The 24,879-nt window shown below is 38.5% G+C and overlaps 1 protein-coding gene across 2 annotated transcripts in view; it reads left to right on the top strand.

The window, feature by feature from the left end:
• The first annotated feature begins 4,797 nt into the window (after positions 1–4,797).
• The window catches only part of PARP8 (poly(ADP-ribose) polymerase family member 8), a 174,794-nt gene continuing 154,712 nt past the window's right edge, over positions 4,798–24,879 (top strand). Inside the window, exons 1-3 of one of the 2 annotated variants that reach the window (XM_064375965.1) lie at positions 4,798–4,964; positions 5,990–6,091; positions 7,004–7,058. In XM_064375965.1, coding sequence (XP_064232035.1) covers positions 6,001–6,091; positions 7,004–7,058 — 146 coding nt within the window. In that variant the 5' untranslated portion in view covers positions 4,798–4,964; positions 5,990–6,000. Of the gene's footprint in view, positions 4,965–5,545; positions 5,903–5,989; positions 6,092–7,003; positions 7,059–24,879 lie in introns of those variants that run through there. The other variant, XM_021670207.2, reaches the window with a different exon arrangement.

The raw sequence follows: 24,879 nt of genomic DNA on the forward strand, positions 1-24,879 counted from the left end.
GGGACTATAGGGGCACACCACCACACTTGGCTAATTTTTGTATTTTTAGTAAAGATGAGGTTTTCTCATGTTGACCAGGCTGGTCTTGAACTCCTGAACTCAGGTGATCCACCTGCCTTGACCTCCCAAAACATATTTTTATTTTCTAATAAATAAAAATTTAAGGCTTTTGTGTAGCTAAGGGAGTATATATAACAGAAAACAAGTTGCTATCTAGAATATATAAAAACTTCCTGCAAATAAATAATACAAACAGGAAAATTCAATTAAAAAATAGAGGAAATAAGAGGGAACCATACAGAGACTATACAAATTGTCAATAAACACTTGAAAAAATGTTCACTATCACTAAGAATCAGGGAACTACAAATAAAAACAAGATGAATACTTTACATCCAGCTGGTTAGAAAAAAATTTAAAGATGAGTGGTACATACTGTTGGGAATGTCGCAGGGAATTAGGTATTCTCAAAAACGGTGGAGTATAAAATGATAAAGTAATTTTGAGAACAATTTGCTTGTATCTATCAACTTTTTAAATGGCCAGTTCCCTGTGAGCTAGTCAATTCACTTTCCAAAGGAACTGCTGAAATTGTGCATAAAGTTGTGCATTTGTTGTAAATTGTTTTAATCACAAAACATTTTGCAAAAGCCATGATGACTGCAGAAGTATGGTTAACACTTGTTACAGTGCATTCATTCAATATTATTCTCTGCATTGGCTAAATGGAATGAGCTAGATCTCTTTCCATGACAAAGAAAGCAAGTTCTTCAAGACAAGTAGAAAAATTAAGTTGTAAAACAATATATATTATGTAGTTTCATTAAGTTATTATTATTATTTTTGAGACAGAGTCACTGTGTCACCTAGGCTGGAGTGCAGTGGTGGAATCTCGGCTCACTGCAACCACTGTGTCCTGGGTTCAAGCGATTCTCATGCCTTAGCCTCCTCAGTAGCTGGGACTACAGGTACATGCCACCACACCCAGTTAATTTTTGTATCTTTAGTAGAAACGAGGTTTCGCCATGTTGCCCAGGCTAGTCTTGCACTCCTGGGCTCAAGCGATCTGCCCACCATGGCCTCCCAAAGTGCCAGGATTACAGGCATGAGCTACCATGCCCAGCCTAAATTAAAATTTATATGTATAAATCTATCAACATATGTACATCTGTTTGTAGATAGGAGAATGCAATAGTGGAATACATTCCCACATAATTATTAACACTAGTTACCTTTGGGATGATGAGTGGAATTAAGGGTCAGGATGGGTAAGAATTTTTACGTTTTGCTTTATGTACTAATACGTCTCTTAAATCGTTTGTGCTGATAATATATTCATACAGTATTTCTGCACTTTCTAAAAAAAGGAAAAAGAGAGGTATTCAAAAGAAGGAATTAACACGAGTGAGTATAAGTTAAGAATGAGTTTGCTTGCATGGCACGGTGAGGCATCTAATCTAATTAGGGTCTAGGATGCTTCTAGGTGGAAAGGGGAATTAAAATTTAATGGGAAAAATGGGTCTAAATTAAAGTGAAATTTGGAACTAGAAAGAAGACTTAAGGTTTCATGCTGTAGCTTTAGTATTACTTAGGCTAGTTAAGATGCTAGAAAGGGCCATAAAACCTCAATATCACTGCTGTGCAGTTGCTTTTGACCTTAGCTTGGGGGTATGGTAAAAACCAAAGTGGGAGAAATTCCACAATACAACGAAAATTCTCCTTCAGTTTGTCAAATTTATTCAAAGTTGGCTTTGGTTTCTCATAGTAAACCTATCAGATGAGGTCAGAAAAGTAGGATTAGTTTCCAAAGGCAGCTTTTTATTTTATTGCTTTTTCTTTTTCTTCTTTTTTTTTCAGAAAACGGGTCTTTTCTGTCATCTATGGTAGAGTGCAGTGGTGCAGTCATAGTTCACTGAAGCCTCAAACCTGTGCTCAAGGGATCCTTCCAAGTAGCTAGGACTAGAGGTATTCACCCATACACCCAGCTAATGTTTTTTTTAGATTTATTTTTTGTAGAGACAGGGGTCTTGCTATGTTGCCAAGGCTGTTTTTGAACTCCTGGCCTCAAGCAACCCTTCCACCTCAACCTCCCAAAGTGCTGAGATTAGCCATGGGCCGCCACGACAGCCTAGCAGCTTTCTAAGGAAAGAATTGCAGGAGTCCCTCTATTTAGAGGAAGCTAGATGGGCCTTAGCAGGCATTTTGAATTTTACAGATTTCTTTCCATTACAGAACCACTGCAAGGAGAAGCTATATCAATCTAATAATTGGAAAGAACCTTTCAGATCATCTTCCTTCCAGTGGCTCTCCATTTTTCTCAGATGAAATTCCACTTCCTCACCCTTGTTTAAAGGCCCTTTGGGGTTTCTTCTCACAGCAATGCCTTGGCCCTACCCTGTCCCTCCTTCACTGATTCTGCCACAAAGGCAAACTGTCCCAATGCTGTTTCCACAGCCCAGCAAGGATGGTAGGCATTTCCATGGGCATTTGTCACTGATGACACTGTCATGCATTTGGCAAAGAAGGCTGTTCTCTTTGCTAATCCTGCCTCCCACCCTTTTCTTAATAACTATGGAATAGCAGAAGCCAGACTTTTACTTTTCTTAAGACTGTATAATGGCTGGCTCATTTGGGAAAGGAAGTTCAAAGTAAGAAAGGGAAATAGAACTGCCACTAGCAGAGGCTATTTTGGGAGCCCATGGGCTCCAGCCGTCCTTGGAATCCATCATAGGGCTTCTTGTTGGCTTCACTCCTGGCCTGCAGCCACTGGCGGGGCCAATTTACTTCCTAGTGAGGCTTCTGTACATACTTCTTCCTTTAAGTTCAATTCAATAGCTAAAAGGCTTGGAGAGAGGAAAAAGTTTCTTGTAGTCCACTTCTCATCATAGATGAATTAACTCCTTTGTGCCTGTTTCCTCTTTTGTAAAATGAGAAAAATAACAGCTCGTATATACACGGTTATTGTGAATATCAAATGAGTTACTATAGGTAAAGCGTTTAGAACAGTTTCTAGCAGTTCTGGATAAATGTTAATGAATTCTGGACAGGTTCTGGATAAACGTTAATAGTAAGTTCTGTATAAATGTTAGTTATTAATACCCACACCACACTATTGAACTTAACGTCACATGTCCATTACCTTACACTTCCACAGTTGGGTCTTTTGGCATAGGCAAAAAATTTTTATTTTTCACTAAGAAATTATATCTGTTGGCTTGGAATCATTATTCTAAACTGGTGGAATTTTTTCCGTAGGGTGTATGATCCAACAGACAGATTATTATCTTCAATTTAGTATGGGATACCACCTGAGTTCTCCCTCACTGTGAATACTGATTTTATTTATTTAACAAATTGATGAAGGGCCTCCTATGTGCCATGTTTCTGAATGCACGTGTGTGTATGTTGTGTGCTTATGAGTGATTAAGGAGGGACAGAACTGTCTCATCTTAAAGGTGCATATAGTTTTTGATAAAAGAGGTATGTTGAGCACAAGTAATATAAATATTTAAATATTTGGAGATGGGGCAAGGTAAAGAGAGGATCCTGGATATGGGCTGACTTTGAGCAAATAGTTCCATAAAGATCTAGCTGGGAAGATTCTTGGGTGCAAGATCTAGGTTGGTATAGTTTTCATTAAAGAAACTTATCTTGCAGAAATCCACACTAGATAGAAAGGTTAGTTTTTATTTTTTAATCTTACTCCTTCAAATTTAAAAATATTTATTAAATATATCACGCCTTAACGTTATGAACGGAGCAAGATTAGCTTTGTTTAACAAAAGCAGGGCAGCCCGTGAAGCTTAAAAAAAATCAAATATAGGATAAGTCACAAGAAGGCCTATTGTAAGTAGTGAGTGGTAAACTAAGAACTGATCTAGACAAAAAAAGATTTGGTGGCTTTAAAACTATTTCACATTTATTTGTAGTAAGGGTTCTACTTGGAGAATGCAAGACTTGTGGCTAGATAACCATAAAATAAATTCTGGTGAGTTAATAGCCTTTCAGTCTTTCAGAAAAGTTAGAGCACATAATGGAAGAAGAAACAGTAATGATTCCCAGTGGTGATGTGGAAGAGAAGAAAGCGTTTTTGGCAGCCAAAGGGCTTACACAAAGCAACATATCCAGGAAAGACTAAGGGCTTGAACCTGTCCTGCCCTAGACAGGAAGCATTTCAGGAGAGGACTGAGCAGGAGACATAGCCTATTGTGACTGTGGCTTTCCGACATCAAAGGCTGCAGTGGATCTCGATAATGCAGAAGAATGTTTCCTTTTATAACTCACAGTGAATATGGCTGTACAACAAAACTATTTTGTAGTTTTTTTCCTGAAATATAAAAGAGTTAGAACATAGGATCTTTCATTGATTCTCTAGAATCTTAAGACTCCTTCAGGGATGGCAGTCATTCCTGCCATGCTCAACCTCATGTTGTCACGGTCAGAATCAGAACTAAATTGATTAAGAGTCTGAAACAGTTTGGCAACTCTTGGGCACTCATGCTGATAAGAAAGCTGATGAGAACAGGGTGATGAAAAGAAGCTGCAAGAAATGACCATTCATGCATTCAGCCAACATTTAGGCCACCCTCCCGTATTCCAGGCACTGTACGTGGCACTGAGAATGCAAAGCAAAACGAGACACGGTCTACTGGCAGCAGCCTTCTCAGTGGAGAAAAGATCAACCAGAAAAGTGCTTGCCTGCTGGAGACCTCTCCTAGGGCATAAGCCAATATAGAGGTGGGGCAGCTACGTCAGCCTGAGGTGTCCTCAGGCAGAACAGAAAGTGAGAATCAGAGCAGTATCTCATTTCTGAACACCAGGATTGTAGCTTTCCTTTGACTGTCAAAGGGGGTGGTTTTTTAAAAGCAAGCCAAACAGGTTTCCATCTTTTAGGAAGACCCCGGAACGTGCCAGTGGATTCTGACAATTTCTCATGAACAGAAACACGTAGGAAGGGAGAACTGGTGAGTCTTTTCAAGTGGAGGAAGTCCCTCAAAAGGGGCTGTGTTTCATAAACGGCGTCCAGAAGGGGCAGAACTACTTCGACCTGGAGGAAAAAGACTCAGGCACTGAAGGAAGGGGAGGGTGCACGTCTGGAGTAATTTCAAGGCTTTTTCCGTGTTGTGAGATGTGGCAACAAGGAGAGATTTGTTCGTTTTATTTATTTTTGTAATTTTTAAAGATTTTCTTTTCCCCCCTTTTCTCCTCCCAGCCACTCCGGTTTGGGTTTGCCACATGACTCATAATTCCTTTCGAAAGTGGAGTCGAATTCATAAAAGTGATGGGGGGAGGGGTGCGGAGAGCGAAGACTGGGAGCCCCAGGGAGTCTTCACTATCTACACTGCCACTCAGCTCCCGGCGCGAGTGGAGGTCGGGGTGGGGAGACGCGGCTCGCGCCCGGGATGGCGGATACTCTGCGAGCCCCGGCGGCCCGCGGCCGGGCCGGGTGACGAGGCGGCGGGCGCGGAGGGTCTGCGGAGGGCGGGCGGCGCTGCAGCAGCCTGGGCACGGCCGCCGCCGCCCGCGGGCGCGAGTGTGCGCGGGTGTGGAAGGCCGGCGTGCGGGCCGCGAGGGGTGTGCGCGCGTGAGCCGGAGCGGGGCTCGCCCCTCGCCGGCGCCCGCCGCCCCGCCGGTGATAGCTCTCCGGCCGTCCCCAGCACCCTGGGCCCCCCACGGCCGTTGGTCCGGGCGGGGGAGGGAGAAAGTGAGACTCGGTGTCATCACCATCCATTGTCAGAAGGGGAGGAAATTGGAATCCAGCAGCGGCGAGCAGCAGCTGGGCGGTCACATCTGGGAATGCAAAGCCGACCTCCCCCTCCTCCTCCTCCTCCACCTCCTCCTCCTCTCTCACCCAGGATCACTTCCGAAACCACTTCGCCTTCAGCCCCTGCCTCGGCCAGAGGTTTCATTTTTATCTGAATATTTACGAAAGCTGGAAGCGTGCGAGGGGGGTGGGGTGGGGTGGAAATAGCGGCTGCTTCTTTTCCAGGGATTTATTTAATGGGGATGTGTTCAAGGCAAGAGCGAATTCAGAAGGATATCGACGTCGTGATCCAGAAGTCCAGAGCCGAGAAGGACTGCCTGTTTGCAGGTGAGTTCTTGCTTTTCCAGAACCTCGGACCCAGCGCCCCCTTCCCAGTTTTCCGACCGCGACGTGTGTGGCTGGGGGTGGGGTGGAGGGTTGCACGTCCCCATTCTGGGGTTCATTTGGCAACAGCTGCTGCAACGAGAGCGAGAGCCAAAAGGGGGAGGGGGCTCCAGCCTCTCCCCTTCCCTTCCCCCCACCCCCAAGTCTGGGGCAGCATCCAGCTTTGAGGGCAGAACCCGCGTGGCCCGAGCGGGGGTCTAGACGAAGGGGAAGTGCATGATATTTCCAGCCCAGCGTAGTGCCCGAAGCTCCAAGCCCGCCTCCTGGGTTCCAGCAGCGGCGGCCGAGCGCGGTTGGTTGGACCCGCCGGGTTTGCGCAATGGGCTGAGCGGCGGCGGCCCGGAATGGAGCCCGCTGCGCTGCGCTGCGCTCCTCAGCTGCGCCCGGCGCCGAGGACCCCCGGGGAGCAGCGCTTGGCGGATTCCCGGCCCCTTCGGCTGCCTCTAGTCCCCTCCGACTGGCAAAGAGAAGGGATTCCTCGGATTCACAAGGCACCCAGTGCCCCTGCTTGGGGGTCGCCTTTCGTCCATTTTGCTCCCCCGGGAGAGGGATCAGATTTTGCTTTCGCTGCCGCGAGCCCGGCGGGGGCTGCTTCCGGCCTCCCCGACAGGGAAATTCCCGCCGTTGCCATGGCACCCGGCACTTGTTGCGGGGGGCGGCCTCCCGCTGCACCCAGCCGGGGGCGCGCAGCATCCCCTCGGACGCGGCGCGGAGATGGGACCTCGCCGCTCTCCTGCCCTCGCCTCCCGCGCAGCCAGGCCTCCCCTGACGCCACCGAATGGGGGGCCCAAGTCATGATCGGGGTTAAAACAAATGCACTCCAGGGGTAGCTTTTAACAGGACTTTCTGTTTCAGATTTCAGATACTCAGACTCCACCTTTACTTTTACCTACGTTGGCGGCCCCAGAAGGTATTTATGTGTATAGAGTTGCTTCATTTCCTGTTCACACGCTTGTGTTTCCTTTGTTCTTAGCGTGTTCCGTGTTCGGGTATTTTGGTTGCTTGTTTGTTTGATTATTGTGGGTGTTCTTTACCCACAACCCAAGCCTGGCGTCCCTCGGATTTAAATAGCAGGGGGGAGGGGGGTGGAAATCAATGTTTGGTGATTTCAGGTGTTTCGTAGACCACGCCACAGTCGATGAGCAGAACTCTTCATGTTCAAACTGTTCGGCTACAGTACTAGATTGCTCTCAGGCCATTTGGGGTTGATACAGTCAATCCTGTGCAAAACTGGAATACTGGATATGAAGTGAAATGTATAAAAGACATAACATGTCACAAAATAGTTTGAGCACAAGTGATGATTTTCCTGGTGAGTTGAGGCTGCACGTTTCCATGTTTCCTGAAGGTTCACGTAAATATGCAGCCTGCCAATTCTCTATACAATTTTTTTTTTCAGTAAGTAGTATTTCGGTTTTCACGTTTAGTTGTAAGAAATAAATTGGAGACTTATATGTAGCTGGAGTGGATAACTCTTTTGGGGGGAAAAATGAGAGATGCACATTTTGTTAGTAAATTGTGAACAACTTTAAACAAGCCCAAATCCAATTTTGTATTTAGGAAATAGAGTTAAAATGAAAGGTAGCCAGTCAAATACTATGCCTTGCTGCCTTCACTTGTGAGGTTAGGATTTTCTTCCTTTTAGCCTTTTAGGGACACAGTAGTTTAAAAGAGCAGTAGCCACATCAGAGATGTGTCAGATTTAGCCTAGAGGGGATTCCTCAGACCAACCCTGCTGTTAAGACTTGACATTCAATATTGTTTGACCACATTCCAAAATATCTCTTAGCTAATGGAAACATTTATAAACATATAAATTGCAAAAGAAGCTATCTTGTATACATACATTTTTAAAAGCTTGAAATTGATATGAACTTTTAAAAACACCAGGATCTGTATTACATTCTACATCTCAAAACAAATTTAATTAAAGTGAGTATCATTCCAGTATATACAATGCCTAAGTCCCAGAATTGGCACATTGATTTACTAGTTGAAAATATAACAGTGAATCACCAAAGTTCAGTGTATACTTTTTGGGAAAGAGTGAAATTACAGTATTTCTTAATTTACTGTAATGTCATCTTTGTAATTATGAATTAAAAATTCAATGAGAGACTTTATTAAATTAACGCTGTTCCTACACATCATATCTAAAGGATCTTTCTATATGACTAATATCCTCTTGGATTATTTTAACATTATTTAAAATTATTACATTATTTTAAATAATAAATTTAAAAAAATAAATTTTAATAAATTTATTTAAATTGTTATTTAAAGTATTATATTATTTAAAATGTACAAAGTGGTCCATTAAAAACAGTCTTCACTGTTTTCACTATTGCTGTTTTCCTGGTGAGACATGTGGATAGGAAGGCCCTGGGTGGGCTTTTTAACTAACTAGCTTTTTGATTTTCAATAAGATACCTCAGTTCTTTTGGCCTCAGTTAACTTATCTGTACAATCAAGGGGTAAATCATATGCTTAATTTCTAAGATCTGTTAGATACTGCAGTTAGGATTCTTTATCAGTAAATTATTGAACTCTAGTGTTAACATAGCTAGAGGTGGAAAAGGGAGCAAAGCCCGGTGTTGGGATAAATAATTAACTAATGGAGATAACATCAGTTTTCACCATAGGAACAAGTACCATGGTTGCTCTTAAAGTAAGAGATGTTTTCTATTTTATGTAATTCTGTTAAGGGATAGTGTTTTCTTTTGTCACTGATGTGAATGTGCCTGGATGTTTCTCAGCCATTTGGCTAAGAAATCAAGTGCAAGGGTACTTGGGCCTTTTATATCTAATCTAATGTAGATCAGCTTGTTAAAAGAGAAAGACAACTGGTTAAACTGCTGATGTGTTGCTTTGTCGTCTCAAAAGCTTGTTCTATCATACATACAATATGTTCAAAGTTGTTATAGTGTAGTAACTGTAGATAATCCCTTTATGATTTGTACCTAGTGGGGGAGAAGATCTTTTATTTTCTGAAAATAATGTGTTTGTTTTCATTACCGACATTAGAAACCAATATTTATTAATCTATTTATCATCCTGACGTTCCAGTCAGACTCTTTAAGTAATCTTGCTGTATTTTGATTTAATGTGCTTATCAACTTATAATATTAAATTAATAGTGTCATTTTAGGTGAACTAGACTTCATCATTGAAGAAGGTAGGAGCCTTATGGAGAGACAGTATATAATTATCTCTAATTGTATTTAATTACCATCTCATCTAACCATTAAGAACATATTTCAGGAATAATTTTTAATTTAAGTTATAGATAAAACTTAATGTGCCATTTTCTCTTTGACACTTTCCAAGAATGAGTTATACAGTATTTTAAAGACAAAGATTGATCTTACATGTTACTATTCAAAAAAAAAAAAAAAGAAATATTATGAGAATTGGGTTCTACATGTATTTTTTAATTTTTCTGTGGATAAGAAAAAAATGCCAAGAGGTGATTGTGTCCATGCTGGCAAGTGGCCTAATAAATGTCCTTTTATTTGGTGGTCCTCAGAATGGCAGCTAACATCTTGCTATTCTGCCTTGTGAACTTGAAGTGAGAAGGTTCATGGAATTATCCTTGCTTTTGCATGTGCAAACTGAGACTCAGACAGTTTAAGACACATTGTTACTTTCACCAGTTAAATGATAGAGCTGCCATGTAAACCTGTTCTGTCACACTCCTGAGACCTCCTTCTCCATTAGTGTTCTCAAGCTTTTTGAGCATGCAGACCCTTTACCATCAAAAAGTTATGTAGAGACATACTTGAGAGTTACAGTTTAAAGAAAAACAAGTTGTAATAATTTGGTTATTAGTAGCATTTACGTATGCTTGAAAACTTGTGCTATATATATGATAAGATTAATTTATTCTAACAATGATCTTGATAATCCCCCTGATTCCCAGACTCCTTGGAATAGCTCCACAGCTATCAGTGGTTCTGCCACAGGTTCAGAGCCTTCCCAGTACTGCCTTCTTATTTGAGAAGTGTGCCAAGAACTATAAAGCAGAGGCTTCAATTGTCCACAATTTGGAAGTTTATGCAAAAGTAATTTTTTCCCTATACTTTGTCATGCTTATCTCCTATCTCTTTCTGTTTTACTGATTAGCAATAAACTCCTTAAAACCCAAAGGTTTGGGCTTCTGTTTCTTTCACTTGGAATCAGACATGGAGTTAGTGGTAGAAGAAACAGAAGGGGTAACTTAACATGGTGACAGCTACTGAGGAGATGGATAGGAATTCAGACTCAGTCCCTGGGGCCAGTGTTTACCAAAGCCAAGGAGAGAGCAAGGGGAGCCCAATGGGCCTGGCCACGGACTGCTCTGGGATTCCGAGTGTGAGCTTTCAGCCAGGAATGTATTGTGGAAATATTACTGTGAGATTTTAAAAGTACAGAAATAAGAATTGCTTGTTGTTAAAAAAAAAAGTTAGAAAAAGAGATATGTTGAAAAGAAGTAAAAAATACATGATTTCTGTTTTCTGTTAACATATTAAAATTTATTCTTTTAGATTTTTTGCATGTCTATATACATATAAAATATATATGCACCCTCAAATTGTATTATACTTTTTTGAGACCTCACATTTTTTTTCACTCAAGAATATAGCATTAATTTCTTTCCTTTAGAAAAGACATGAGACTAAAGAATGTTTATTAAGTTGAGAGTTTCCCAATCAAGGAGTATGACTCTGTATAATAAGAAATCTAATGTTTACATTCGAAATTATAATAAAATTAGAAATTTAATATTTGGCAGAATGTTGTGAGTTGCCTGCATATGCACACCCTTTATTATATGACTAGACACTCTTTTATGTGGTCACGGATATATTGGCATCTTTTGAAGTGTATCCTTTTTGTTTTAGGAGCTTCTGTCTAGATAAATAGCAAATGTGACACTGATAATAGTAATCTAATATTCCTCAAAGCACAGGCTCTCTCTTTCTCCTGAGCCTTTGTACATGCTGCCTGGAACACTCAGCCACAACCTACTTTCCATCCTCTCCTCTGGCTCATCCCTGCTCTAAGCCAAATTCTCTGAGAAACCTTTCCTGTCATCTTTCCCTGTATGATTCTTCTAGGTGTTTCTAAAACTGTGTTGCTACAGTATATCATAATTGCCCGTTTACGTCTGTTTGACTGTGAGCCTCTTGGAGATGGGAGTTCTCTCTGATGCCTTGCAGTTTCCCCAGCCCCTAGCACACTGCCTAGTCCAGTATTCCTTCTCAGTAAGTAGGTGTTGAATGACTTACAAAATGAATGCTAAAAGATCTGGAAGGCAAGAAGGAATTTCCTAGCCTAAATAACCAGGTGTGGAGAAGATACTCAAACACTTCAGAATCCCCAATCTGGTGATGTCACTTGCTATGGAATTTCATATGAATCCAGTGTGACAGAAGTTGCCTAATCAAGTTCTAAGTCCTCTTCTCTGGGTCACATGTTCAAATATTTTTAGGGGACAGATAATGCAATATTTCAGATACTAGGGAGTGATAAGGACTATGGCACACTGGAGAATTTGGACTCCGAGAATAATTAATTCAGTTGGAAAAATCAACAGTACTCTGGTGACCAAGCAAACTTTCTAGGGGCTCTAATCCACCTGGGCCCCCAGTGTGTAATTCCAAAACTCAAGGGATGCCATCAAGGGAGACAATCTACTCGATTGCTAGAGGGTCTTTGTTTTCCTTGAAGTTCTCTAGAAGGGAGCAGTGTATGTGTGTGCAGGGGTGGGGAGGGGGAAGATGAAGAACCAATCCCATCCCCTTAAAAAGGTTTGTCAGTTTTCATTATGAAAGAAGTTCAAACGTGCTCACTCCAGAAATCGTGGCATATACAGTTATTTTGAAGCCATTTGGTGTTCTTCAAGATGTCACAATGAAAAGAGTGATGATTTTTTAAATAAAAAATAACATGTTTCTCTTGGCAATGGGGACTTTCTCACCATACTTTTACGTTACATCACTTATATATTCAAAATATTGATTTTTTTTGAAAGTGTGTTCCTTGGAGTCCTAGGAACCTGCCTTAGGAGCTGGGGTGGCTGTGGGGAGGGAGTGTGAAGGGAGCTGAATGAGGGAGTGAGAATCTGGGTCTTCATATCCTTTGTAAAATTGCAGCTGCTTTTTTTTGTTCTGTATAACAATTTTTTTGAAAACAGTTTCATTGTTGAGTTTTAAAACTGCTGACCTAAAATAACCACCAATTTAACATAAGTATAACTTTATTGAATTTTTTGTATTAAAAAAATTTATTTTGTTCATGGATTAAGGTGATCCTACTAATGATATTTATTAAGCATCGTCTCTGCTGTTCTCTGCCTGCCTTGCCTTATCCCGTGTTTCCAAAAAACACAAATAGGCATTTTGTCAGCTATTTTACATTTTATAGCAGGAAAAACATAGGCTTGGGTGATTTAAGTAAGTTACAGTTAGTAAGAGACATAGGTTATATTTCAGTGTAAGTCAACGTTTATGTAAGGTTTAAGGGACATTGGTTGAACTGGCATGACTAGAAGAGTTGGAAATGTTTGGGAATGGGGAGGAATTGCTAATGGGATGTCTGCCAGGGGCAATACTGAAAATCTACTGGTTGGCAAGGGTAGTGCCTGAGCCCAGTGCTAAGCATAATAGTTGGAAAATTATGTACATTGGCTGTGGAATCCTTATGCAAATATTTGGCCAATCCATCTAAATGTCCCATCATTTCTCTCTGCAGCATTTTTAAAAAGACATAGCTGAAATTTTATCAATCCTAAAAATATTTTGTAATTCTCTGTCCAGATTTACATTTGGGTAGATTGTGCCGTAGAAGATATATATCTTGCTTTAAGATAGCTGCCACTGATTAGTTTATTTTATTCTATTTTAATCAAGTGATTGCCTTGTAATCTTTCCCTTTTTCATTCTTTAAATTTCTGAAATTCCATCTTCCGTATTCTCCTGGAAAGACTAGTGAGACTTTTTTTTATTATTAATAAGACTTATTATCCCCATTTCACCATGACATAATTTGGGATTTCTGTTTCAAGTTATCCTACCTGAATGCCGGACAGTTCCACCTTAATATTTGCTGTTTTCCCCTCAACCCAGCACATCAAAACAACCCCTCATTATCTCTTTAAAAGAAGCTTCTGTCTCCAGCGTTTTCCTAGTCAATATCACATCTTTTGAGCCAGGTATGGAGATTACAGTTTCAGATTTCATGTCAAGTCTTCCTCTTCTGGTTCCTGAGGCTCCACCAACCTCTACTTTGAAACATTGTTGGCCTCTTCATCCCACCCCATGTCGGCATTTAGCCCATATCCTATTGGCCTTGACTTAAGATGAATCATCTTAACAACCCAGTGTATTAAAATGGTTGATTTTGAGTTTTTTACCTATCCAGTTTATTTACACCTGAACTCTTTAAGCAAGAATTTAATCATTCGTCTGTTCAGAAGCCTTCAAATGTGACCACAGCTTTTTCCATATCGACCTAAAACTTACATTCTTGGCCTTTGAGAACTGCCTTCCCTATCCACTGATACATGTTTCTCACGCTTCCTAACACCTACTTGCTTCTGTTTGCTTAGTGACCACCCTGCCCCCACTCAACAGCAGTTTGTGTTAATTTAGTAATAAGCTGTGTAAAGTTGATTGATTGATAACATCTGTGTCACATAACGTTATTGGTGTGGATTTCAAGATCATGGTTTTTATCACGAAGAGCAGTTCATTGTATTTTTTCCTTGCTCCTGAATGGCATCTCTGTTCATTAGAATATATAACGTTTTATGCATAGGAGGATAGAGTGACAACGTGAGTAGAACAAAGTGAGAATGAGAGGAAAGGATAGTGAAATTTGAGGATAGGATGAGAATGTAAATAGATTAATCTCCATCCATTGTAGATTAACAATCACAACGATAGAAGTCTTAAATGTTATTTATTTGCATATCAGTGATATTTGAGTTTGCGGCTGACACCCTCTTGGTATTAAATGGAAGACGACAAATCATTCAATATTAATTTTAGAAGGGAGACATCTGTTAAAACCTTTGTGCAGTCAGGTCAATTTTCTGTGTACAAAAATTGGCGGAGAGGTTGCTGCCAGTTGACTTCTAGGGTGGTGTCTTTCTGAACATTTTGAAATGTAGATTGAAAAGGTGGATTTGTCAACTCACTCAGAAGTGTTGTAGTTACTGTGTTTTCATCATTGTTTCATCGTTTATTTTTGAGACAGAGTTTTCGCTTTTGTTGCCCAGGTTGGAGTACAGTGGTGTGATCTTGGCTCACTGTAACCTCCGTGTCCCAGGTTCAAGCGATTCTCCTGCCTTAGACTCTGGAGTGGCTGGGATTACAGGCATACAACACCACGGCCGGCTAATTTTTTTTTGTATTTTTAATAGAGACGGGAATTCACCATACTGGCCAGGCTGGTCTCGAACTCAGGTGACCTCAGGTGATGCTCTTGCCTCAGCCTCCCAAAGTGCTGGGATTACAGGAGTGAGCCATGGTGCCCAGCCTGTTTTATTGTTTAAAAAAAAAGTATAGGTTGTTATTATCCAAGAATTGTTAGTAGAATAAATAATGTATTTGAAGTATAGAAGTGAGTCAGAGTCTGATTAATATAACTAGTTTACATTTGTTAGTTTTTCACATCTGTGAAGAAATAAAGTACGGACAAAAGTGGAAAACAAACCAGAAAAAAAATTGTGAAGCACAGAGCTGCTTAAAAGAGTGATAAGTCACATTAAAAAAAAAGTCGCAGAAATAAGTCAATATTTTGTTTAAAGGCTAGAACTCCAACTGCTAGCTGACTGTCTAGAGTATAATAAATATTTTCTAGTTTCCTAGATGACAGAATAATATTCCTACATTATGTGATGGCATTTCCCAAACTATTTAATTAGATGTTAGGTTTGTAGCCAAATATGTCTGGGAAATACTTAAACAATAAGAAACAGTTCTAATGGTTGGCTTTTTAGAATGTTATATATTAGTGTGCTTTATGCATATCCAGGAGGTGAATGAAGTATTCCGAGTTTTCCAGACTTACTTGATTATAGATCTGGAACATCTCAAGACAGTTGTTTTGTAGAAAACACTTTGGCAACCTCTGAGTCTTATTTATTAAAAATAGTTTTGGGTAAACAACAGTGTAATAGAAATGGAAATTACTGATTTACATTGAGCCATAAAGAATTTATTTTCAGCAATTTTTATAGAAGTTGCTTTATGACAAAGAAAACTTCAGTTAACAGGCATTTGGCATTTCATGCCCCTAACTTTTCTACATGAGGATTTATTTCTCTGGTTTTCTCACTGTCTCACTCAGTTATACTGAATCCATTTATGATAAGGGCTCTCAACCATTCTTATTCATCAAAGCCCTGAAGTTAGCAGAGCCCTCTTTTGTACCTGATTAGAAGTCCGTCTTCCGTCTCATAGGGAAGTGTTAGAGATGGGTAATGATTCTGTGTAGCAGAAGTACTCATTACATCCTCTTAAATTCGGTCACTTTGACTGCAGTAGAGCTTCTCAGTGAGGAGTCTATGATGGAGTGTACTTTTGGAGAAGCTCATGGTGGCGGAAATCTGGAATTTTCTAAATATTTCATTGCTTTGATAAATTACATTTAAAAAATCAATGAGAGTATCTATTTGGTGAAATAACTTTCCTCCATGTGACCAAATGAGAAGTTTAGTGAAAGATTTTAAATTATTTCTCAGAATTTTAATGCATTAGTCGGGAAGCAAATCTGTTTTTAAAGGCAGTGTCAATTCTTAAGCTTTAGGGAGCCACATGCCACTTTGGGTAGCACATGACTGGAGAGATTGAAGAGTGAAGTCCCTGCTTTAAAGTGTGCGCCTGGGGACTCGGCAATACATACATTTAAAATGATTCTTGTTAGGGTAGGTGTATTTCTATATAAATACTCTGTAGCTTTTGTGATTCAGAGAAACTAGTGGAGCCTCACAGGTACTAGAATCTAGTAAATTCTAGATTGCTTGTGTGGAAGTCAGTGTACCATATCTTAACTGAGTGAATGCTTGATTGTTGGTATCACGTTTGTTTGTCTCTATGTATTTCTGTCATTGATCTCCTTAAGAAGAGACTCATAGGTATTGACTGGGAGACCTAAGCTGAATGCTAAAATCTGCTTCACGGATATAAGCTGATGCAGTCGTCATTTCTCATTAAAATGCACCACAGCTAGATATGCAGCAAAAAAAAAAAAAAAAAAAAAAGTTAGTCCCTCCAGCTGAAAAGCAGTCATTACTTTATTATCATCACAGAATTTGAAATGATTTCTGTAGTTAACAGTCAGATTTTATTTTTAGTTTACTAAGAAAAAGTTCGAATAATTAACTGTGAGTCAAATTCTTTCTTGATTCTTCTTTTCGGAGCAGTCCATCTTTATGGGAAAACCAGCCTAGAATGGTGATTTCAGTGAGAATTGTATTTGGCTCAGAAATGATGATACTGGGGCCAAGAAAAAAATTTGTAACTTAATATTTTGTAATCATATTACTAGTTTGATTTCATATGAACTTCCTATATTGACTTTCTGTGTCATTAATTTAAAATTTCCAGTATCCTCACTATTTGATGTCTTTGATATACAGAATCCTTTCTGGCTGTAGGTTATCGGCAAATAAAAATTTATGAAAGTAGTTTTCATAAGAGGTTTTCTATAACAGGAGAATGTTGACATTGCCAACCTCTGGGTTGCATTTTGAGATATGGTACATTTCTTCCTTTTAAATCTGAAGGCAAAGACTTTTTCAACATCTAAAGATTCCGATTTATAGAAATTTAAAAGAAAGCCTTTACATTACACAGACATAGAAAATTGAATCAGGAAAATATAAAATTAGGTAATTATTTTTACTCAGTAAAAGTGCCTTGGCACAGAACTAAAATTGATAATTTACGGTTTTAGCATGTAGATAAGTACATGGGAGTAAATCACACTTTTATATGAATAGAAATATCAAATGTATTCATATATAGATTATAAAACTATACTAAGCAAAAAGTAATTATTTACTATTTACTATTACAAAAATTAAGAACCATTACAAAAATTCTCTGCCTACTAATCTTCTGATCACCATAGAAATACAATCCTTAATAATGCTGGTGCAGTACTTACATAAAACGAATTAAGAATTGATGTTATATTTCTGTGTTTGACTATTGAGCTTAACCATAAAACATGTTTGAAATGTGTTTGTGTATGTCTCTGTCACACACACAATACATGTGTTTACCTGAAACACACACTGCAATTCCAACACATCTTAAGCTTTTCTCTTTAAACATACCAAGATAACATTCTAAAATGAAGAATACTATCTATGTCTCTCTCTATATTGTCTGTGTATATACACTAGCTATAGACATATTTACATATTTGATCTAGATAGGTACATAGATATGGATAGATAAATATAGATATATAGATATATGACAGAGAAGGGGAGATTAGAGATCTGTGTTTGGCATAAATCACACTTGTTAACATAAACTATCCGATAAAACTGGTATTCTGTGGCCCAAGACCTCAGACATGCAAAACTACTCTTACCAGATAGATTTTTCTAAGAGCTGAGAGCTCATTCTCTAGGAGCTGGCCAAGGACTAGTCCTAAAGGCAGACCTTTCTTGGAAATGTACAGTCTCAGCAAACAAGGCCTGCTGAGTTAACCCTTTCCTATACATATGGAGACAGTGTTCAGCACAGGGCCTGATAGAGAAGGCAGTGTTTCTTGTTGTTATTCATAGCATTAGCCCAATTCTAATTGGAAACAACATGAACAAGGAGACTAAGGGGGAAAAAATGCCCTTTTGTAGGGTGACCACACTAACTGATTTGAAAGTCTAAAATTATTTTCAGTTTAAAATGATATTTATTTGTAAAATGTACTATCATTGAGTAAGAATTTCTAATAAAAAACTACACTAGTGCTCTGCCTATGGAGTAGCCACCCCTTTATCCTTTACTTTCTTAATAAACTTGCTTTCACTTAAAAAAAAACTACACTACAAAATACACAAAAGTTCAAAAGTAACAATAGTGTACATTGATCCATATAAATGCATGCAGTTTTTTTTTTCTTTATAAAGTCCTAGTTTAAACTTTTGCGTTTTTTAGAGTCCAGTGATTCTGCAGACTCCATGCTTTTGGCTGTTATCAGATGCGAGCATTAATTGCTTTTCCTTTCTCATGTTTCTGGGTTCCTGATCTTTACCTGTATCTTTAAAATAGATTATTTTCTTTAGATGTAAAAAGTTAGGCTTTTGTCTTCACTTGTTATTTGTTTAACCTTGTATTTTTTTTCCCTATCTTTAGTTGAATTGTGTTATTGAAAATTAAATAATTTCTCTGTGAAGTCAAAAAACCTGTTTCACGGTGGGCTCAAGAGCCCTTTTGGCAGGTCTCTCACTTGGGCCACCCTCCCATATCCTTAGAAAGCCTGTGTGTCTTCTGACACATCTGGCAATTTCTACTGGCTTTTCTTGTATTGTCTGACCCCTTTTTATTTCAGTGATGCAGCCTGGTTTTACCCAACAGGCAAGTGGTGATTCCAATGCAAATGAAACAGAGGTGACACTAAAATGAAATGAAATATTCTGTTGAGCGCTAAGTTCATGTTTTTGCTGACAGTGGCAGATAAATGCCATGACTTCATCCTGCATAGTGGTTAGGAAGTTACTTTTGATATATGCTTTAGAGATAACATAAAACTTGCAATCAAGAAAATGCCATAATGGAATAAATGCTTACTTCAGTTACTAATATGAGTTAGGCAAAGAAGATACAAATATTTCCTATTTCCTGCTTCTAAATTATGGCCAAATTGCCCCCAGCAAATCTTTCATTGTCTCCATGTAAAAGATATAGAGAAACTGTTAGAAAAAGGTGGCTGGAACAACTTTATACATACTGACAGCCTGAATGAACTGCCTCAGCATTTCTATGTTTGAGGAAAGTGTCTGTTTGATAATTTTAATTAAGTTTAAACAGTGTCATAAAGGCAAAGCTGTTCAGATTCTGTGAGAGAGTATATTGGGGGACCAGATACTCATTGCTAGGCTGGCCACTCTGCTTCCTTCAATACTCTGGATCGGTGCCCTTTATTCATTTTTTTTCAAAACTTCATCCCCTTTACTCAGGTTCTTTACAAGCTTCCAGGCCTTTTTTTTTTTTTAATGACTCTTATGGCTGTTGCTATAGTTGCTATAAAAGGCGAGGTGGGAAACAGACGAGTGAATGAGCACAGAGGTCATTTGCAAACCGTTTGTGGCTAGTGCTCCTCTGTTTACTGTCTGCCTGTCTGCCTCTCTTAGTGTCTCTGGGTGTGTGTCTACTTACAACATGAAATATATGCACATAAATCTCCAATTTTTCTAGAGTAACTATTAGCACAGTTAAAATCTGGAGGAAATCTATTTTTCTTTCTCTTTTTTTTTGGAACGGAGTCTTGCTCTGTCGTCCAGGCTACAGTGCAGTGGCACGATCTTGGCTCACTGCAACCTCTGACTCCTGGGTTCAAGCCCTTCTCCTGCCTCAGTTGAGTAGATGGGACTACAGGCGCATGCCACCACGCCTGGCTAATTTTTTGTATTTTTAGTAGACACGGGGTTTCACCTTGTTAGCCAGGATGGCCTTGATCTCCTGATCTCGTGATCTCCCATCGTTAGCCAGGATGGTCTATCTCCTGACTTTGTGACTCCTGCCTCAGCCTCCCAAAGTGCTGGGATTACAGGCTTGAGCCACCGCACCAGGCCAGGAAATCTGCTTTTTTTTTTTTTTAAAGGAAATACCAATTAGCAAATAAAAGAGTTGATTTCCCCCAACTTCCATTCCCCAAAGCTTGCTTAAGTGTATGGCTTACATACATTCCATAAATAAAAACATTATCGACTTGTAAGTGTATGCTTCGTTTTCATGAGCCTTCCAAATGTTAGTAACTTAACCTTCCCCTTTTTAAGAGTTAGTCTGTAAGTGATACTGGAAGCCTTGTGGGTAAGAAAGGACAGAAGTATAAAATCAGACTAAAGTAAAAGTAAAATCTGGCATATTTGGCATAGATCCATTCAGCTTTGTATACTTTGTTAGGACTTGAGGGCATGCCTGATTTTCATAAAGTCGATGCATTGCCATTAAAACAAACAGGTGAAAATGACTTTGGTTACTCTACTTGAGAAGCCATCTGAGTACCTTAAGTGTGTTAGGAATTTTGCAAATGGTTAAAATTTTATGCCTATGAATTCAGAAGGTAGACTTTAGTTATCTTAAAAACTAATTTACAGAGGTATTTTCCCTAATAATAGAGCACAAGTGGGTTTTATTTCCAACTAAAAAGAATATTTAATACCATGGATATAGTTAGAAGAATTATACAAATATATGTTATTAAATTAGAATGTATTTTTTTATTGCATTTTAGGTTTTGGGGTACATGTGAAAAACATGCAAGATTGTTACATAGGTGCATACGTGGCAGTGTGATTTGCTGCCTTCCTCCCCTTCACCTATATGTACCTACCATTTCTCCCCATGCTATCTCTCCCCAACTCCCCACCCCCCAGAATGTATTTTTCTTAGTATTTTAAATGACAAGGACTTAATGATGCTTAAGCATCTCCTGTTTTACTTTGAAAAATTGTTTTTTGTAAAATACAGTTGAGCAATTGAGATTTGTGTTCTCAGTATCTGAAGGGGTTTTTTGTCTTGTTTTGTTTTTTGTTTGGCCTAAAATTAGGTGAATTCAGCTTTGTGTCTATTTCATTCATTTTCTAAGTTTCCTTGGGTCGCTGATCTGAGGCATTCTTGATGTGGCTAGGACTTCTAAGCATTTTTTATTTTATTTTATTTTTTTAGATCCTGTTTATTTTAAATGAAAAGGATTAGCATGAGGGATGATAACATTCCTTTTTATTATCTGTAGCTGCAAGTTTTCTTATGATTCATTATTCTTCTTCTTACAGCTTTAAATCATCTAAGAACTTCTTATAAAATTTAATTCCAATTTCAATTAAATTTGTGGAGCATTTGATCCAAAATAAAATGAAAGTCCTCTCTGAAGTTGTAGAGGAGACTCAAGAGTCAGAATAGGGTTTCTTTCAACCTGAAGTTCTTTAAGCTGTGAGTTGAAGGACTGGGTAAAAAAGCAACTATCACTTAGTGTGATCGTTAATGCACATGAGTCCTTCCTAGATGTGGTTGCTGTAAACTGGTCGGGGCACTTCAAGCCCTAATCCTCTACTTTGTCCTTCTGTCTCCCTATGCCCCATTCTACTTTTTCAGTTTGTTGCTTGCCACATGTGAATGGAAATCAAATAATCAAGCTTGTTAGAATTGTGTTCATAATGACAAAAGACCTGAGAGAATGTTAGAACATACAGAACATCCAAAATAAGACATATTTTTGAATGGTTTAAAGCTGTTTTGTTTGTCTCGTTTTTTTCTGTGCTTAATGTGTAGTTACTATTATTTCATATCCCCTGACTTACAGGTTTGGCTACAATGCAGTGTGACTATTGAACATTGGACTATTTGTCATATTGGCAGATGGCAATACATAGATGGATAGAATTTTGCTGTTTGATCAAAGCTCTGCCACTGGAAACTTGTTTTCCCAAGTATGGGTACATTCCCCACTTTTCCTGCGTGGAGAAACCTAGATCTGAGCAAAAAGCAAAAATGAATACGCCTTGGGAGGGAGGGTGTCAAATATTTGATGCCATTTCCTTTGTTTGTGAATTGTTCATTTCATTTGAATATGAATAAAAAGGGCTTCTACCAAGAATGGGAAACTAACATTTTGCTAAGCTAAATTTTAATGAACTCATTTGGACTTTTTTTATAGTCACTTAACATTTTCAGTTCATGTGCTAATATTAACTCTACTTACTGGAGAGAAAGAAATGGTATTCAATATGACAACTACCTTGTTACTGCAGAAATGTAGAAGTTTGGCATTTTAAGGATCAAATATTTAAAAAAAAAAAATTAGTAGCATCCCACAGCACAGAGAGAGAATCTATGCTTGCTTGTGTCCCTTTAATCTTTCCCTTACAAAATTAAGCCTAGGGGCCTTACACTATTTTAAATTTTCAAAATTAGGTCATGTAAATGTTGTGTCAGACTTCCAATTCATAAGTAGTATCCTTATGAGTACTGAATAGTGAAGATAGGGCACATGTATATCCTACTGATTGCTTAGCAGTAGACTAGAATGAACAGAGAATAAATTGTATTTTCACATGTTAGTAAACTGTTTTTCTGCTATCTCTTATAGACAAGTGTGATTGTTTTTTTTTCCCCCGTTCCTGAACTAATATAGGAACATATGGTCTAAGTGTGAGTACATTTGGGAAGGGCAAGATAGAATGCTTGAAGTTAGGACTGACTTGAAAAAATGCCTTGGTCTCGGTATTTGTGGATTAGGAGGAGGAAAGGCTGAAAAGGAACCGTAAAAGCATTGGAATGGTAGAGTACAGCTTAGCAGCAACACTCAGGGCTCCATCATGAAGAGAGTGAGATGAGTTCCCATGGTTAATGCAGCAGGGGCTCTAACTGAAAGCCATCTACCTAGGAAATGATTTAAATCCCTTTATTCTAGCTGGATTGTGGACGTTTTATTTACGTTGAGGAAGTTGTTTAACCCTTTTCATAGATTCCATCAATATTCAGAGTAATGTAAGTACATTTTCCCTTTGGCTATTTTACAAGGACATTGAGGATTAATTAAATTTAAAAGAAAGTAGTGCAGTGAACTCCCAGGAGACAGAGGAATATGTTTATCATTTTTCTCATCATTCATTCCTTACTCATTCATTTTGCAAATGTTTGTTGAATAGTAATTATGATGAAGACACTATACCAGCTTCCTGAATTGGGAATAGAAAGATGAAGGATGAAGGTGACTTCTGCCCTCATTAAGTTATATGTTAATATTTTCTTTTTAAAATTCCCATTATAATATGAGTAATTGTGTGCGGGTTTAATATTGCAGGTCTCAGCAATAATTGATCTTTGATTAACATCACTGACACATTTTCACTGTGTCTATTCATTTTTTCTGTCTAAATTTAGAACTCTTTATCTTCTACTGTAAGAGATACATAATATAATTTTGTTTTTTTCTGTATTGTAAGCAGTGCAGTTTTTCAAAACCAAGAATAGACACAAGTTCTAACAGAAAATGGAAATAAACTCCCTAGACATTACCTTCTCCGTTAAAATATCTTTTATGCTACATTCAGAAGAATTTTAACCTTATATAGTTATTTGTGAAAATATCACTAAGTAGAAATTTTAAAAAGGAAAGCATCTAATAGTCATATCTTAGCACTGAAGAAGCATATATTATTCTGCAGATTGAATTAAAATGTTAGTTACCAAGATATGAACTAAGACATTTTCAGTAAAAACTTAATAGGCTATTCTCATAGAAAATTATTTCTCATGAGGCTGGTGAAGGTTACTTAGCTTAAGTGACTTTTTAACTGGTTCTTGGATTTTATTAAATAATATTTGAATGAACAGTTTTGACTATCAGCCTGAAAATCTTTCATCTCAGTCTGAGCAAGTGAAAGTAGATCAATTCATATTATATGTCTGATTCTCTTTGGGTTTGAAAAGAAATGAAGACTGTACTTCTAAGTTAGCATAGAAAAGAGGAGAATTTCTCTTGATTTATTTCTCAGTTTGGGTTTGTGCTTTTGAAAAAGGAAAATAGTGGTCCTGAAATCAGTAGCCTTTGTCTATGCCAAATAATGTAGATATGTTGATTTTAGGGGGCTGATTATATAAAACAATAGAAATGTAGTCTTAAATGCAAATCTGTAAAGATGTAAGAATGCTGAACTAACATGAAAATTAGGGGCTGAAAAAATGCTGGATTGAGAATAATGTGATAATGAAGATTTTATACATATTCATATATATAAAATATATTCACTTTTTTTAACATATATAATGTCATAAAAAGTATAGAATGCCTAACTCTAGTCTTGACAGAGCACCAGCTTAGTTCACATGAGCCTATTAGAGAACTTATGACAATATTTAGGACTAAACTAATGTTATTGGTGAACCAGTATCTGGAATGATTTCCGTAGCTCGCTTAACTTGCTTGAAAAAATAATCATCATCAGGACGGCTACTCTGAAGCCAGGAACTGAGGAAGTGTCACAGATGGTATATATTTGTATTCCTGCCTCTTGTCCCTTTCCCTGAAGTGGCATGTTGGGTATGAGGGATTACGGTGTCTTTGTAGGTGGTGAGCTTGAAAGGCTGTCAGGGGACTTCTGGTTCTGTTTCAGTTCTGTTTTGTGGAGACAGTGATCTTGCTTTAGCTGTCCCACTTAGAAAACAATTGCTTGAGACTACTTTACTGTAAGCTCCTTTTTTAAAGAAATGCAGATTTTATGATATTCCTAAACATTCTTTTTGCATTTAGTTTTAAAATGGTATTTGTAGTCGATAAGAGAATAATGACAAGTAAGCCAGGATTTTTGGAATGCCAGGGCACCATCTCCATGCATGGAAAGCTGCACAAGAGCTTGTGTGTCTTGACATTCGTGCATGTCAGCATGCCTCTATTTGCTAATTACAGATACTCAACTCAGACTGGACAAAATAAAAGGGGATTTTCTTGTTTATTTAACTCTAGATTCAGTGGTAAATGGGTTTCTGGGCTGACGGGTTGGGGGCCTA

The sequence above is a fragment of the Aotus nancymaae genome, unplaced genomic scaffold (genome assembly GCF_030222135.1).
Source record: "Aotus nancymaae isolate 86718 unplaced genomic scaffold, 86718_ANA_hifiasm-v0.15.2.pri h1tg000014l, whole genome shotgun sequence".
Taxonomy (NCBI): domain Eukaryota; kingdom Metazoa; phylum Chordata; class Mammalia; order Primates; family Aotidae; genus Aotus; species Aotus nancymaae.